Source organism: Somniosus microcephalus, unplaced genomic scaffold (genome assembly GCF_052327205.1).
Source record: "Somniosus microcephalus isolate GS21.2 unplaced genomic scaffold, FLI_Smic_1.0 unresolved_chr4, whole genome shotgun sequence".
In the NCBI taxonomy this organism is placed as follows: Eukaryota; Metazoa; Chordata; class Chondrichthyes; order Squaliformes; family Somniosidae; genus Somniosus; species Somniosus microcephalus.
Window position 1 is genome coordinate 18,057,668 of NW_028225182.1, and position 15,034 is coordinate 18,072,701.

General features: G+C 45.5%; 1 protein-coding gene across 1 annotated transcript in view; it reads left to right on the forward strand.

Annotated features, from left to right (window-relative positions):
- The window catches only part of LOC147089985 (C-type lectin domain family 6 member A-like), a 42,944-nt gene extending 36,967 nt beyond the window's left edge, over positions 1-5,977 (forward strand). The window contains exons 5-6 of the mRNA XM_085977195.1: positions 823-929; positions 5,188-5,977. Coding sequence (XP_085833321.1) covers positions 823-929; positions 5,188-5,353 — 273 coding nt within the window. The 3' untranslated portion in view covers positions 5,354-5,977. The remainder of the gene's footprint in view (positions 1-822; positions 930-5,187) is intronic.
- The last annotated feature ends 9,057 nt before the right edge of the window (positions 5,978-15,034 follow it).

The window sequence follows — 15,034 nt, forward strand, 5'->3', positions numbered from 1 at the left end:
GCTGATCATATGATGGAGGGAATGTAATTGATGAAGCAACTGAAGTTGTTTGGGCCTAGGACACTGCCGTGCGGAACTCCTACAGCAATCCCCTGGGGCTGTGATGATTGGTCTCCAACATAGTCACAGTCACACACGCACACACCCTCAAAGTCTCACACAGACATACATAGACATAGGTACACAGACATAGTCACAGAGACACACACACATGCACATGGTTAGAAACAATGTCACAGATACAAACACGCATACACACAGGCACAGACACATGCTCACTCGCAGACACCCACATCATGAAATATCATATGGGGCTATTTCGAGGAAGAGCAAGGGAGTTATCACCGATGTCCTAGCCAATATTTATCCGCCATTTAACATAGTAAAAATATCTGGGCATTATCACATTGCTGTTTGTGGGAACTTGCTATGCTCAAATTGGGTGCCGCTTTTCCGCTCTTTACATCAGGTATTAAAGTTCTTCATTGGGTGTGAAGCACTTTGGGACGTCCTGACGTTGTGAAATGTCTCATAAAATGCAAAGCCTTTGTTGCTTTCATTTGTTGTTTCTTCGTTTCTTTCTTTATATCTGAATTTGTTTCTTTATTTTTACTTTCTTTATCTTCCTTCTAACAATCACCACACCTTAAAGCACCAGTTAAACGTCACTGCTTATAATGTTGATTTGTCTCCTTCCTTACTGTTTATATCCAATGAGCAGTGCTACAGAATCAGCGTCGGCCCTGCACACTGTTGATTTTCCAATTAATAATAGTAACAATAATAATCTTATAAACTGTGTAATATTTTCATTCCATGAAGGATTTTGTTCAGGGCGGATCTGAACAACGCTGGATTGGGATGACGGACGAGCAAAACGAAGGCACCTGGCAATGGGTGGATGGTACAGGCCAGCTCTCCCAACCTGTGTGAGTGAATGGATGGGACGCAGAACAATATTCCAAGGAATCTCGGTGGTGCAATAACCTCGGCTCAGATCAGATTTCTGGAATAAAATTGCATTAGTCGGCACAGTCTGTCTCTACAAGAAACGCTATGGAGTTCATTTTAACTCATGCTGGTAGAGTAAAACGGACGGTATCAGATTGGTTATACATTCCACATCCCGCCCAATTTTGCTTTCCTGTTGCCTTCGCCAAACCATCACAATAACCCTCTGGGATGAGGGTGTGGATTTAAAAAGCTTACTAGGGTGAATAGTTACTTTTACCAGCGGGATAAAATGGATGCCGCGGATCGTCAGTGGTTTTAGAACCTGTACGATTTTCATTTCCACTGACTTCAATGTTAACCAATATCGGGCAGAATGTTAGGCAGTGGCCAATCCCCGAACGCCCGTTTGCAGTCGGGCTGGAAGAAGAGAAATTAACCACAAAGCGTTTAGTTCCATACTGAATTATCAACTGCAGGTGGAAAGCATAAACGGATATTTAAAAATAAATTATTAAATCTCAGGATGTGGGCATTGCTGACAAGGTCGGTATATATTCCCCCATCCCAGTTACCCTGAAAACGTGGTAAGCATTCTTTATCTAATTGAAGTGGTTTGATACATCTCAGTAGCTTGCTAGGCCAATTCATATGGCATTTATGAGTCAACAAGGACAGTCGAGGACTGGAGTCAGACAGGATGAGGGCAGTGTGTTTCCTTCCATAAAGGACATCAGTGGACCTGTTGACTTGTTACCACAATCCAACAGCGTAATGTTCACTTTTTCTAATAACAGCCTTTGACTAGCATACATTTTTCACAGATTTCAAATTCTGAAACAGTCATGGTGGAATCTGAACTCACATTCTCTGGACTATCGATCTATGTCTTTGGATTATTAGTCCAGTCAGATTGCTCTCAAATTACCGCACCCTATAACACCTAAACCACCGAAACCTTGAACCTGCACACTATCGCACCATCTAGTTCCTAGACTACAGTAAACTATAACCCCTACAGTACTGCATCCTTTAACCCCTAAACTGACCTGCCCTGAAACCCATGCACTACCGTACCCTTTAAGACCGACACTAATATATCATATAACCCATATGCTGACGTAACTTATAAACCCAACAGTACGGTTTCCGATATCCCAAACATGACCATAACCTATAATCCATGCACTTCTTTACCTTATAACCCATACACTAAGGTTCCCAATAACCCGCACACTACCATACAATATAAACCCTGCAGGGCTGCACCTTATAACCTGGACTTTAGCATAACTGATAATCACTATACAAGGATCCCATCTAACTGCTATGTCACTGTACCCTATATCCACTGGACGATCGTACTCTATAACCCCCTGTAATACCATTCACTATTACTGCTTAAGTACAGCACGCTATAACAGCTACAATATGGTGCCCGATAACCCCGACTCTACTTTACCAATAACCACTACATTGACCTACCTTATATCCCCTACACCTCTCCTTCCTATATCAGTTACATTAACATACCCTATATATTCTACGCTATTTTATTCTATAAACCATACACCACTGTAACTATAACCAGTACGCTACCATGCACTGCAATCCTTACACTTCCTTACCTAGAACCATTGCAAAACATTACCCTATAACCCCTATAGAGGTAGACTACCTTTTATCCGAACTTCCGAAAACCGAAACCCTCTAAAAACCGAAGGTTTTTTCGTTCAGTGTAAGTCGTGCGCACGACCCTGACCCCCGCTGACGACCCCCCGCCGACCCCCCGCGGAACCCCGCCGGCCCCCCCCCCCGCCGACCCCCCCCGCGGACCACCGCCGACCCCCCCCCGGACCCCCACCGACCCCCCCGCCGACCCCGACCCCCCACCGACCCCCACCGCCGACGCCGATGACCCCCACCCCCGACCCCCCCGCGGACCCCCGCCGACCCACCCCCGACAAATTTCCCAGTCTTATAAAATACCTTCCGAAATCCGAAATTTTCCGAAAACCGAAACACGGCTGGTCCCGAGGTTTTCGGATAAAGGATAGTCTACCTGTATTAACATACCCTATAAGTCCTACACTACTGTACCCTATAAACCTACACAACCATACCCAATAACCCATACACTGCCATACTCTATAACTGCCAAAACACCATCGCCTAAATTAACCGATTCAATAACCCCTATGCAACTGTATTCTATAACACCTAAAATACTATAGATTATAACTCATAAAGTAGAGCACCTTATTACCAGTTAGCTACCGTACCCTATAACACCTGCAATACCGTTCCTGATAAATAATACACGACCGTACCCAATAAAGCCTACACTACTGTACTGAGAGGAAATGGTAGCCTATATTTGCCTCTGGGATTCTACACATCGACCACGAGTAATGTTGGTAGAAATTCGCAGGAATCCCCAGATTTATGGTAATTGCTCGGAGCTGCTCCTGATTTGCTACCAGATATTTTGTGCTACTGTCAATGACTCGTTTATATCCCAATGAGCTTTGGTAGGCTCTGCCCGTATGGCACATCAGACAAGATCCTCTCCTCGCCTGTTAAATGGCCCACTGACATGTGGGGCTGAAGTTCATCCTAGTCTGTCCTGCTCTTAATTTCCTGCCATAACATTGGAAAACGTTCATTTACACACTTAGATGGGGTTTCCGTCTACATTCCACGAATGTTATGGCAGCACAGTAGAATAACCACGAGAAAATTCACCTCAATGGTTTGCAGCAGATACCACGTGGCAGCAGTTAGTGTTGGTTCAATGGTCTGAATCCATCCTGTGCACAGTGATGGCTAAAGCAAAATCCATCACCTAACTCCTACCTTTTCGAATCAGCTAACTCCAGAGAAGCCAGCAGTGAAACACAGGGATGTCTGTGATTGTGCAGCTTATTAGTGCCTAACTACCCGAACCAACTATAACGCCGAATGGCCGGGTTCAGGAGGAGATACAATTCCATAACTAAGGAATGCTGATGAACTGCATCCCAATCAGAGCCAACAAAATATTAACATCTATTTAACTAAAAGGATCAATTCCCACACACAAAGGAATTTGGGGTAATATATTAGCATGCATTGAGCATTGGTTAACAGACAGAAAACAAAGAGTAGGGATAAATGTGTCATTTTTATGATGGCAGGTTATGACTTGTGGGGTGCTGCAAGGATCAGTGCTTGGGCCCCAAGAATCAGTGCTTGGACCCCAGCTATTCACAAGCTATATCAATGATTTGGATGAGGGGACTAAATGTAACATTTCCAAATTTGCTGATGATACAAAGCTAGTTGGCAGTGTCAGGTTCCAAGCGGATCTCAACAGGATCATTGAGTGGGCGAGAACATGGAAGATGGATTATAATGTGGACAAATGTGAATTTATCCACTTTGGTAGAAAAACCAGAGAGGCAGAGTATTCCTAAATGGTGAAAGATTGGGGAATGCAGATGCTCAAAGGGAGCTGGGTGCCCTTGTACATGAGTCTCGAAAAGTAAATGTGCAGATGCAGCAAGCCATTAGGAATGCAAATGGTATGCTGGCCTTCATTAAAGGAGGATTTGAGTACAGCAGTAAAGAAGTTTCAATTATATAGGGCTTTGGTGAAACCACACCAGGAGTGCTGTGTACAATTATGATCTCCTTACCTAAGGAAGGATGTATTTGCCATATTGGGAGTGAAACGAAAGTTCATGAGATTGATTCCTGGGGTAGTGGGACTGTTGAATGAGAAGAGATTGAGTAAACTAGGCCTGTATTCTCTTGAATTCAGAAGAATGAGAGGGGATCTCATTGAAGCATACAAAATAATTACAGGGCTTGATAGGTTGAATGCTGGGATAATGTCTCCTTGGCTGGGAAGTCTAGAAGCAGGGGCCATAGCCTCAGGATAAAGGGTAGGCCATTCAGGACTGAGATGTGAATAAATGTCTTCACACAGTGTGTGGTGCATCTTTGGAATTCTCTACTGCAGAGGGCTGTGGAGGCTCAGTCATTGGGTATATTCAGAACAGAAGTCGATAGATTTCTGATGAGTAAGGGCTTCAAGGGATATGGCGATAGGGCCGATGAATGGAGTTGAGATAGAAGATCAGCCATGGTCTCATTGCATGGCAGAGCAGGCTCAAAGGACCGAATGGCCTAGTCCTGCTCCTATTTCGTATGTTCTTATGTACAAGTACGCTGAGATTCGCTTGATCCGTGCAGATTTTGGAAAGAAAATCAACCGAACAACTACAATCACGACAGTGCCGAATGCCGTGCTGAGAACTGCGCTACCGTCAATGTTGAGGGCTGGAATGATGGTTGCTGCACCAGAGATCGGAAGTGGATTTGCGAAAGAAAAGTAGCCGCTTTTGTGCTGCAGCATTAGTTTTGCGGACATCGCTGTTATTTGAACTGATTCAGACAAAGAGAAAAACAGCAGAAGTGCCCGACTCACCTGATGATTTTTGTACTTTTCTGCATTAATCCCGAAACTGCAAGAAATCTACAGCAGGTCAAGCAGGGAGCGTAATGTTACTGGACAGACCGTACCGCAACATCCTGTGTCCGTCACTTTCTCCCGCAGGCACCGACTGATAAACTCTACCCTCTTTTTATGTTCTGATTGCACAATTCCAAAGCATTCCCTTTTTCGGTATTTTAGTCAGCATAAACTTTCGGGTTTTTGGAACTGGACTGGCCCAAAGCATTCTCCTTATTAGTTGAATATAGAGTGGTTGTGTAGGTTTTAAGGAACAATGTTGTATTTACCATTAATCTGTACAACACCTGAGATAATGAATACTGATTGACTTCGCTTTAATTATCCATGTTTAGAAAAGTACCTCAGCCTTACTTCTTTCAGAGATTTAAGTGTTATTGCCATAATAACATAGCATTGTCAGAGTTACAATATGTTTTTGTTTAATTACATTAATGATGCGAAGTTTGTATATTCAAGAAGTATAACGTGCAGCGTGCTGCCCAATAAAACATTGGTTACTTTCTGTAACCATCGTGTAAGAATATGCTAAACACACGTTAATGGCCCAGATATTCCGATCACAGGCCTCCCACGGGTGGAGAACTGCGATCTGGTAAAATCTGCGCCCTTACCTGAGGGCTCCGGGATGCGCACAAATCCGATGTTGGGCCTCTACAAACTGCAAGTATGCAGGGCCCACGTATCCCAGAGGCGCAGGTCGTACGCAGCATCCCTGGGATCACGTGGGCCATGGGGAGCCAATCACAGAAGGGAATCTCCCTTCATATACTTGATAGGAAGACCTGTCAAATATATGAATGGAGATCAACCCCAAAACATAGTAATAATTTAAATAAATATAAAAAACACATCACATTTTTAAAATGACTTGCAATTACAATAAATTAACAATTATAACCAAAAATTTAAATTTTTGAAAAAGATTTTTACGGGGCTAAAAATAAACTTACCTTTTTTAAACTATTTTTAAATGATAAATCAATGGGAAAATATATCATTTTTTTCCTTTTTTGAACTCTTATCCTGGTAAAAGCAGGATGTATCCCTGCGTTTACCAGGTGCAAGAACTGTAAGGGTTTTCTGCGGGCGGAGGGTCTCCATGCAGAGGCCTTTCTCCAGGGCATCTGGAGGACCTGTCAGGAGCTTACTTGAGAGGTCGGAAATGCTGGTTTCCAGCGCATGCGCTGTGTATGCCTGAAACCAGCATTTCTGATGTCCCTATGGGTGAGTACACAGTGCATTCCCATCCATAGGAATCGGAATATCCGGCCCATTCTTTTTCGTTAAATGGTTCATCCGTCAAATTACCAGAGAATATTTAACACAGAAGCTGTTAATTAATGCTGCTGCTTGTCAATGCGTGTACTTGAAACAGTACCTGCTGCAGAGAGACACCGACAGAGGGAGACTGAGATAGATATAACAAAGCTCAGTAAGTGATAGAGAGAGACAGCAGCAGAGGTCAATAGCGAGAGGTATAACTGAGTAGAGAAAATGAGTTATAATTGAGTAGAGTGAATGATACAGAGACACCCGTGGCCCCGATTTTAATTCAAGATGGTTTCGCTGCTCAGGCCTGAGTTAATATTACACTGCAATGCCAAAGATTTCATCGTCCTTCGAAGGCCCAAGAGGCCTAATCCTGCTCCTATTTCCTATGTCTTATGCCACAATATGCTTATTTAAACAAGGACCCTGTTAGTTCCGGGTGCGTGTCTTTGCTGCCTGCTCAGTATCACAAGTTAAAATTGCAGATGTTGTGATCGTGGTGTCTTTCAGACAGTTAAGTGCCAGATGTAACTTAACTGCCCTCCTGCCAGGTTTCTGCTGAGCTAGTGGGGTGAAAATGACCCCCACACTAATGGAGAGAGATACAGAGAAAAGTAAAATAGTACAGTGCGTACAGAGGGACAATAACAGAGCGAGATAAAGAGTGGTCCAACTGAATATATTGAGCAATACAGAGAGGCGCCTAAAGGTGAAGATAGAGAAAGATTCAACTGTGTTGTAACAGGTGTAACTCGAATTACAGCACCTCCAACCACAGATCTATACAGCCTAATATGAACCCATTGTTTCAGAGGCTGTTAAGAATCTTTTTGACATTGGGAGGAAAGGCAATCTGCCCACTAGTTTTATTTTGACATGAACACACATGGACCAGAGCAATTTTCTCCAATGGTGAGAAAATGTAATGCTGGGGTTATTGTATACTGTTCAAACCACATTCTTCAAACCCACATTCCCTAAATCAGTAGAAGTCAATGAAATTCTCAAAGGCCGGTCAATCTTGAAGACTGGCGGCGGCATCCAGAGCCACGCCATGATTCAAAAAGTGATGTGGGAGCAGCTGATTGGGCGAGTACAGCCAGGTGAGTATTTATACTACTCTATATTTTGACAGTTAAGGTTAATAGTTTATAAAGTTTAGAAGGTCTTAATTTTTGTTGTTTTATTTTCTAAGGTCTCTGTTGTGTATCAGGGAGTGCTAGTAACCAAGGGCCCTTGAGTACATCATTTAATTGTAGTGTAATTAGTGGTATTGATTTGATTTAAGTTAAGTTAAATTAATTGAAGGGTAAGTCATGACAGCACAGCTCGGCCCTGTGATATGCTCCTCCTGAACTATGTGGGAAATCAGGGACACTTTCTGTGTCCCTGACGACCATGTGTGCAGGAAGTGTATCCAGCTGCAGCTACTGTCAGATGGCATTGCGGCACTGGAGCTGCGATTGGATACATACTGGAGTATTCATGATGCTGAGGACATGATGGATATCACGTTTAATCAGTTGGTCACACCGCAGGTAAATGTTGCACAGGTAGGAAAGGAATGGGTGACCAACAGGCAGAGAAGTAGGTGCAGGCAGGTAATGCAGGAGTCCCCTGTGGCCAACCCCTCTCAAACAGATATACCAATTTCGATATTGTTGACGGAGATGGCTTATCGGGGGAAGGCAGCAGCAGCCAACTTCCTGGAACCATGGGTGGTTCTGCTGCACAGGACGGGAGGAAAAAGAGAGGGAGAACTATAGTGATAGGAGATTCTATTGTAAGAGGAATAGATAGGCATTTCTATGGCTGCAAAAGAAACTCCAGGATGGTATGTTGCCTCCCTAGTGCAAGGGTCAAGGATGTCATGGAGCGTCTGCAGAGCATTCTGGAGGGGAAGGGTGAACAGCCAGTTGTCGTGGTGCATATAGGTACCAACGATATAGGTAAAAAAACGGTATGAGGTCCTAAAAGCTGAATATAGGGAGTTGGAAGGTAAATTTAAAAAAGGACCTCAAAGGTAGTAATCTCAGGACTGCTACCAGTGCCACGTGCTAGTCAGAGTAGAAATAGAAGGATATTTCAGATGAATACGTGGATAGAGGAATGGTGAAAGGGAGAGGGATTCAAATTCCTGGGACATTGGAACCGGTTCTGAGGGAGGTGGGACCAGTACAAACTAGATGGTTTGCACCTAGGCAGGACAGGGACCAATGTCCTAGGGGTTGTGTTTGTTAGTGCTGTTGGGGAGGGAGGTAACTGAAATGGCAGGGGGTTTGGAACATGCACAGGGAGACAGAGGAAAGGGAAGCAAGGATAGAAGCAAAAGACAGGAGGGAGAAAAGCAAAAGTGGCAGTCAGAGAAATCAAGGGTTTAAATCAAACATGGCCACAGTAAATAATACTTCTAAAAGGTCTAAGAGTGTTAAAAAAACAAGCCTGAAAGCTTTGTGTCTTAATGCATGGAGCATTCGTAATGAGGTGGATGAATTAGCTACGCAAATAGATGTCAACATATATGATGTAATTGGGATTACGGAAACATGGCTCCAGGGTAAGCAAGGCTGGGAATTCAACATCCAGGGGTATTCAATTTTCAGGAAAGACAGGCAAAAAGGAAAAGGAGGTGGGGTAGCATTGCTGGTTAAAGAGGAGCTTAACACAATAGTAAGGAAGGATATTAGCTCTAATGATGTGGAATCTGTATGGGTAGAGCTGAGAATTACCAAGCAGCAGAAAACGTTAGTGGGAGTTGTAAACAGACCTCCAAGCAGTAATGCTGAAGTTGGGGATGGCATTAAACGGGAAATTAGAGGCATGTGCAATACGGGCACAGCAGTTATCATGGGTGACTTTAATCTACATATAGATTGGGCTAACCAAATTAGTAACAATACTGTGGAGGAGGAATTCCTGGAGTGTATACGGGATGGTTTCCTGGGTCAACATGTCGAGGAACCAACTAGAGATCAGGCCATCTTAGACTGGGTATTATGTAATGAGAAAGGTTTAATTAGCAATCTTGTTGCCCCTTGGGGCTGAGCGATCATAATATGATAGAAATTTTCATTATGATGGAGAGTGAAGTAGTTGAATCAGAGACTAGGGTCCTGAATTTAAATAAAGGAAACTATGATGGTATGAGGCGCGAGTTGGCTAGGATGGATTGGGGAACGTTACTTAAAGTGTTGACGGTGGATAGGCAAAGGCAAACATTTAAAGATCGCATGGATGAACCACAGAAATTTTTCACCCCAGTTTGACTTAAAAATAAAGCAAAAAGTGTGACTCAACCGTGGCAACAAGGGAAATTAGCGACAGCCTAAGATCCAAGGAGAGGACATATATATTGGCCAGAAAAAGCAGCCGACCTGAGGATTGGGATCAGTTTAGGATTCCGCCAAGGAAGACAAAGGGATTAATTACGAGGGGGAAAATAGTGTATAAGAGTAAGCTTGCAGGAACATAAAAACTGACTGTAAAAGCTTCTATAGATATGTGAAGAGAAAAAGACTGGTGAAGTCAAGTGCAGGTCCCTTGCAGTCAGAATCAGGGGAATTTATGATGGGGAACAAAGAAATGGCAGACCAGTTTAATACATACTTTTGTACTGTCTTCACAAAGGAGGACGCAAATATCCACCCAGAGAGGTCGGGGAACATAGGGTCTAATGAGAGGGAGGAACTGAATGAAATCAGTGTTTGTAGGGAAATGGTGTTTGGAAAATTGATGGCATTGAAGGCTGATGAATTCCCAGGGCCTGATAATCTACATCCTATTGTATTTAAAGAAATAGCCCTAGAAATAAAAAATGCACTTCTGGTCATCTTTCAAAATTCTATAGACACTGGAACAGTTCCCAAGGATTGGAGGGTAGATAATGAAACCCCACTATTCAAAAAAGATGGTAGAGAGAAAACGGGGAATTATAGACCAGTAAGCCTGATATCGGTAGTGGGTAAAATGCTACAGTCTATTATAAAAGATGTAATAGCAGAGCACTTGGAAGACAGTGACAGGATCGAGCAAAGTCAACAAGGATTTACAAAAGTTAAATCGTGCTTGAATTTTTGTGGATGTAACTGGTAAAAAAAATAAGGGAGAACCAGTGGATGTGGTGTATTTGGTCTTTCAGAAGGCTTTCGATAAGGTCCCGCATAAGAGATTAGCATGTAAATTTAAAGCACATGGGATTGGGGGTAAGGCACTGTCTTGGGTAGAGAACTGGTTGGCAGACAGGAAGCAAAGAGTTGGAATAAATGGTTCTTTTTGGGAGTGTCAGGCATTGAATAGTGGGGTACTGCAGGGTTCGGTCCTAGGGCCCCAGCTATTCACAATATATATTAATGATCTAGCCGAGGGGACTAGATGTAATATCTCCAAGTTTGCAGACGACACAAAGCTGGGTGGGCGTGTGTGCTGTGAGGAGGATGCTCAGAAATTCCAGTATGATTTCGACAGGTTGGGTGATTGGGCAGATGCATGGCAGATGCAGTATAATGTGGATCAATGCGAGGTTATCCACTTTGGTGGCAAAAACAGGAAGGCAGATTATTAACTGAATGGCAGTAGATTGGGAGAAGGGGAATTGCTACGAGACATTGGTGTCCTTGTGCACCAGTCACTGAAGGTAAGCATGCAGGTGCAGCAGGCGGTTAAGAATGCAAATGGTATGTTGGCCTTCGTAGCGAGAGGATTTGAGTACAGGAGGAAGGATGTCTTGCTGCAGTTGTACAGGGCCTTGGTAAGACAACACCTTGAGTATTGTGTGCAGTTCTGGTCGCCTTATCTGAGGAAGGATGTTCTGGAGTTTAGAAGAATGAGAGGGGATCTCATTGAAACTTATAACATTCTAACATGACTAGACAGACTAGATGCAGGAAGGAAGTTCCTGATGTCTGGGGAGTCCAGAACCAGGCGTCACAGTCTAAGGATAAGGTGTAAGCCATTTAGAACAGGGATGAGGGGGGATTTCTTCACCCAGAGAGTGATTAACCTGTGGAATTCTCTACCACAGAAGGCAGTTGAGGCCAATTCATTAAATATATTCAAGAACGAGTTAGATATATTTCTTAAGGCTAAACAGATCAGGGGATATGGGTGAAAGCAGGGACAGGGTACTGAATTTGGATGATCAGCCATGATCTCATTACATGGTGGTGAAGGCTCTAGGGGCTGAATGGCCTACTCCTGCTCCTATCTTCCATTTTTCTATGTTTCTATGTAATCTCTAACAGAGTGATCATATTTTGGCCGGTGGAGGGGCGGTGGCAGTGGTGGAGGTCGACGATGTTGTGGTGTTCCCACTGCGCCGTTTCACTGTAGAACCCAGTTTGGGATTGAAGTTTGATTCACAGCAGATCTTCACAGTCAGCAGAGAGAAGAATTTATCGTCTGATGTGTGTCCATAAACAGGACTCACATCTCACAAGGTTGTACACTGACCCAGTGATCCACAGTCTCCGTCTGGTCATGTCCACATTTAGAGAACTATTAGCTGTGCTTGGATATACACAGTTTCAAAGCTTGGAGATGAGATGAAACTCGAACAAGAAATAAACAATGAGAAAGATTTCAGACTTCAGGAGGAAATAGACAGACTGGTGAAATGGGTAGACACGTGGCAGATGAAAATTAAGTAGAAAATTGAAACGTGATGCATTTTGGAAACAAAAATGAGTCGAGGTGATATATAATAAATGGTATAATTGTAAAGGTGCACAGGAATAGAGAGGCCTGGGGTGTACATACAAAAGTCTTTCAAGGCATCAGGGCAAGTAGAGAACAGTGATAACACGTCATACACGATCCTTGGCTTGATAAATAAAGGCCGAGAGTAAAAAACTAAGGAAATATGCTAATTATATATAAATCATTGGTTAGGCCTCACATGGAGTATTGTGCCCAATTCTGTTCATCTTACGTTAGGAAGAATCTCAAAGCCTTGGTGATGTCACAGAAGGTTTTCACTAGAATGGTATGAGGGATCAGTGACTTCAGTTAACTGGAGAGACTAATGAAACTGACATTCATTTCCTTAGATCAAAGAAAGTCAAGGGGAAACTTGCTAGATGCGTTCAAATCATTAATTGTTTTGTTAGATTAAATAAGGAGAAACACTTTCCACTGGCAGGAGCGCCTGTAATCAGCAGACACCGATTTAAGGTAATGGGGAAAAGTGTCAGTGAGGGGAGTTGGGGACACAAAAAATCAAGTAGTGAGTTTTTATGATTTGTTATGGACTGCTTGAAACTACAGTGGATGCAGATTAATTAGCAGTCTTCAAAAGGGAATTGCATATTTACATGAAAGGGAGAAAGTTGCAGGGCTGGGCTGAAAGAGCAGGAGATTGGGTTTAACTGGATGGCTTCTTCAAGGGGACGTCACATGCACAATGGGCAGAATTATTTATTACTGTGCTTTTATATTCTTTGATTCTATTAATACAATTTGGACGCATCATTTACTGGTGAAGAACTATCGCACAGGTTTCTGTCAGCTATCAGGATAGCTTTATATTTGCTAAAACAAGTCACCCTGAATCGTTTCCTGGGGAATACCCCGGTTGTTTACCGCTTTTTCTCTACCCCAGAAGGCAGCTACTGCACTTCACTGACTCTGTAAACTACTTTCAATGATTTATTTACAGGCAAATGAATATATTGAAGTAAATAAAATCCATTACATTTTCTATTGTAGTATAATAACCAAGCATATATATTATACTAGCTGAAGTGCCCGGCGGTGCCGAGGCTTTTTCGAGGGCATGTTGTTGTTGGAAGAGAGAGAGAGAGAGCGACTGGGGGGGGAGAAGAGAGAGAGCGGCTGGGGGGTAGAGAGAGAGTGACTGGGGGGAAGGGAGAGAGAGACTGGGGGGAAGAGAGAGAGAGACTGGGGGGAAGAGAGGGCGGGTGGGGGGAAGAGAGGGCGGTTGGGGGAAGAGAGGGCGGGTGGGGGGAAGAGAGGGCGGGTGGGGGAAGAGAGGGTGGGGGGAAGAGAGGGCGGGGGGAGGGGAAGGGAGGGGGGGAAGTGAGGGCGGGGGGAAGGAGGGCGGGGGGAGGGAAGGGAAGGGGAGGGGGAGGGGAGGGAAGGGAGGGGGAAGGGAGGGGGGAAGGGGGGGAGTGGGGGGAAGGGAGGGCGGGGGGGAGGGGGGGGCGGGAGAGGGGAAGGGCGGGCGAGGGGAAGGGCGGGGGGGAGGGAGGGGAGGAAGGGAGGGCGGGGGGGAAGGGTGGGCGGGGGGGAGGGTGGGAAGGGGGGAAGGGCGGACGGTGGGGAGGGGGGAGGGGAAGGGCGGGGGGAAGGCGGGGGGGAAGGGATGGTGGGAGGGCGGGGGGGTAGGGGAAGGGAGGGCGGGGGGGAGGGGGGAAGGGAGGGGAGGGGGGGAATGTGGGGGGGGAATGGAGGGCGGGGGGCGAGGGCGGGGGGGAAGGGGGGGAGGGGAGAGGGGAAGAAGGGGGAGGGGAGAGGGGAAGAAGGGGAGGGGAAGTGAGGGGGAGGGGAAGGGAGGGGGAGGAGGGGAGCGGGGGCGGGGAAGGGAGGGGGGAGGAGGGGAAGGGGGGCAGGGAGGAAGGGAGGGCTTGAGGCTGAGAGATGGCCATGGCCACACCCGGTTGCCGGGGTAACCCTGCCACTCCGCCCCGCCCCGCACTCTCGAGAGCCCTGCTCTCCAAGCCCCAGCCGCCGCGCTGTCCGAGCCCCGCCCCCCCCACCCGAGCTGAGCGCGGAACACTCAGCAAGGCCGAGAGCACTGTCGAGAGCCCCGCCCCCCCCCGCCCGAGCCGAGCGCGGAACACTCACCAAGGCCGAGAGCACTGTCGAGTGCCCCGCCCGAGCCGAGCGCGGAACACTCAACAAGGCCGAGAGCACTGTCGAGAGCCCCGCACCCCCCCCCCGCCCGAGCCGAGCGCGGAACAGAGACGCCGCATCTCACCTGCTCCTGCTGCGCGCGCAACCTGACCCTCATGGCTGACGCCATTGCCCCGGGTAATGTGACACGGGGGGGGCAGTGTGAGGTGCTTAGCAGCAGCCCAGTCACCTAGCTCGGGCCTGGCTGGGCAAGAAAGGCCCAGGCTTTCAGGCCTAAGAAAAAAACGGGCAAAGGTAGGAAAAAGAATGATCAGGTTAAATAAAATATTTACAAATGAGTGATTTATTTAAAAGAATTTAATAAATTGAATTTTATTTTGCTGGAAATGTATATTTGAAAAGAAAGACGCAGAAAGCAGGAAAAAGAATGGAAGCAAGATGGCGGCTACTCACCTCGGTTCAGAACGATAAGGCCCGCCCACACAC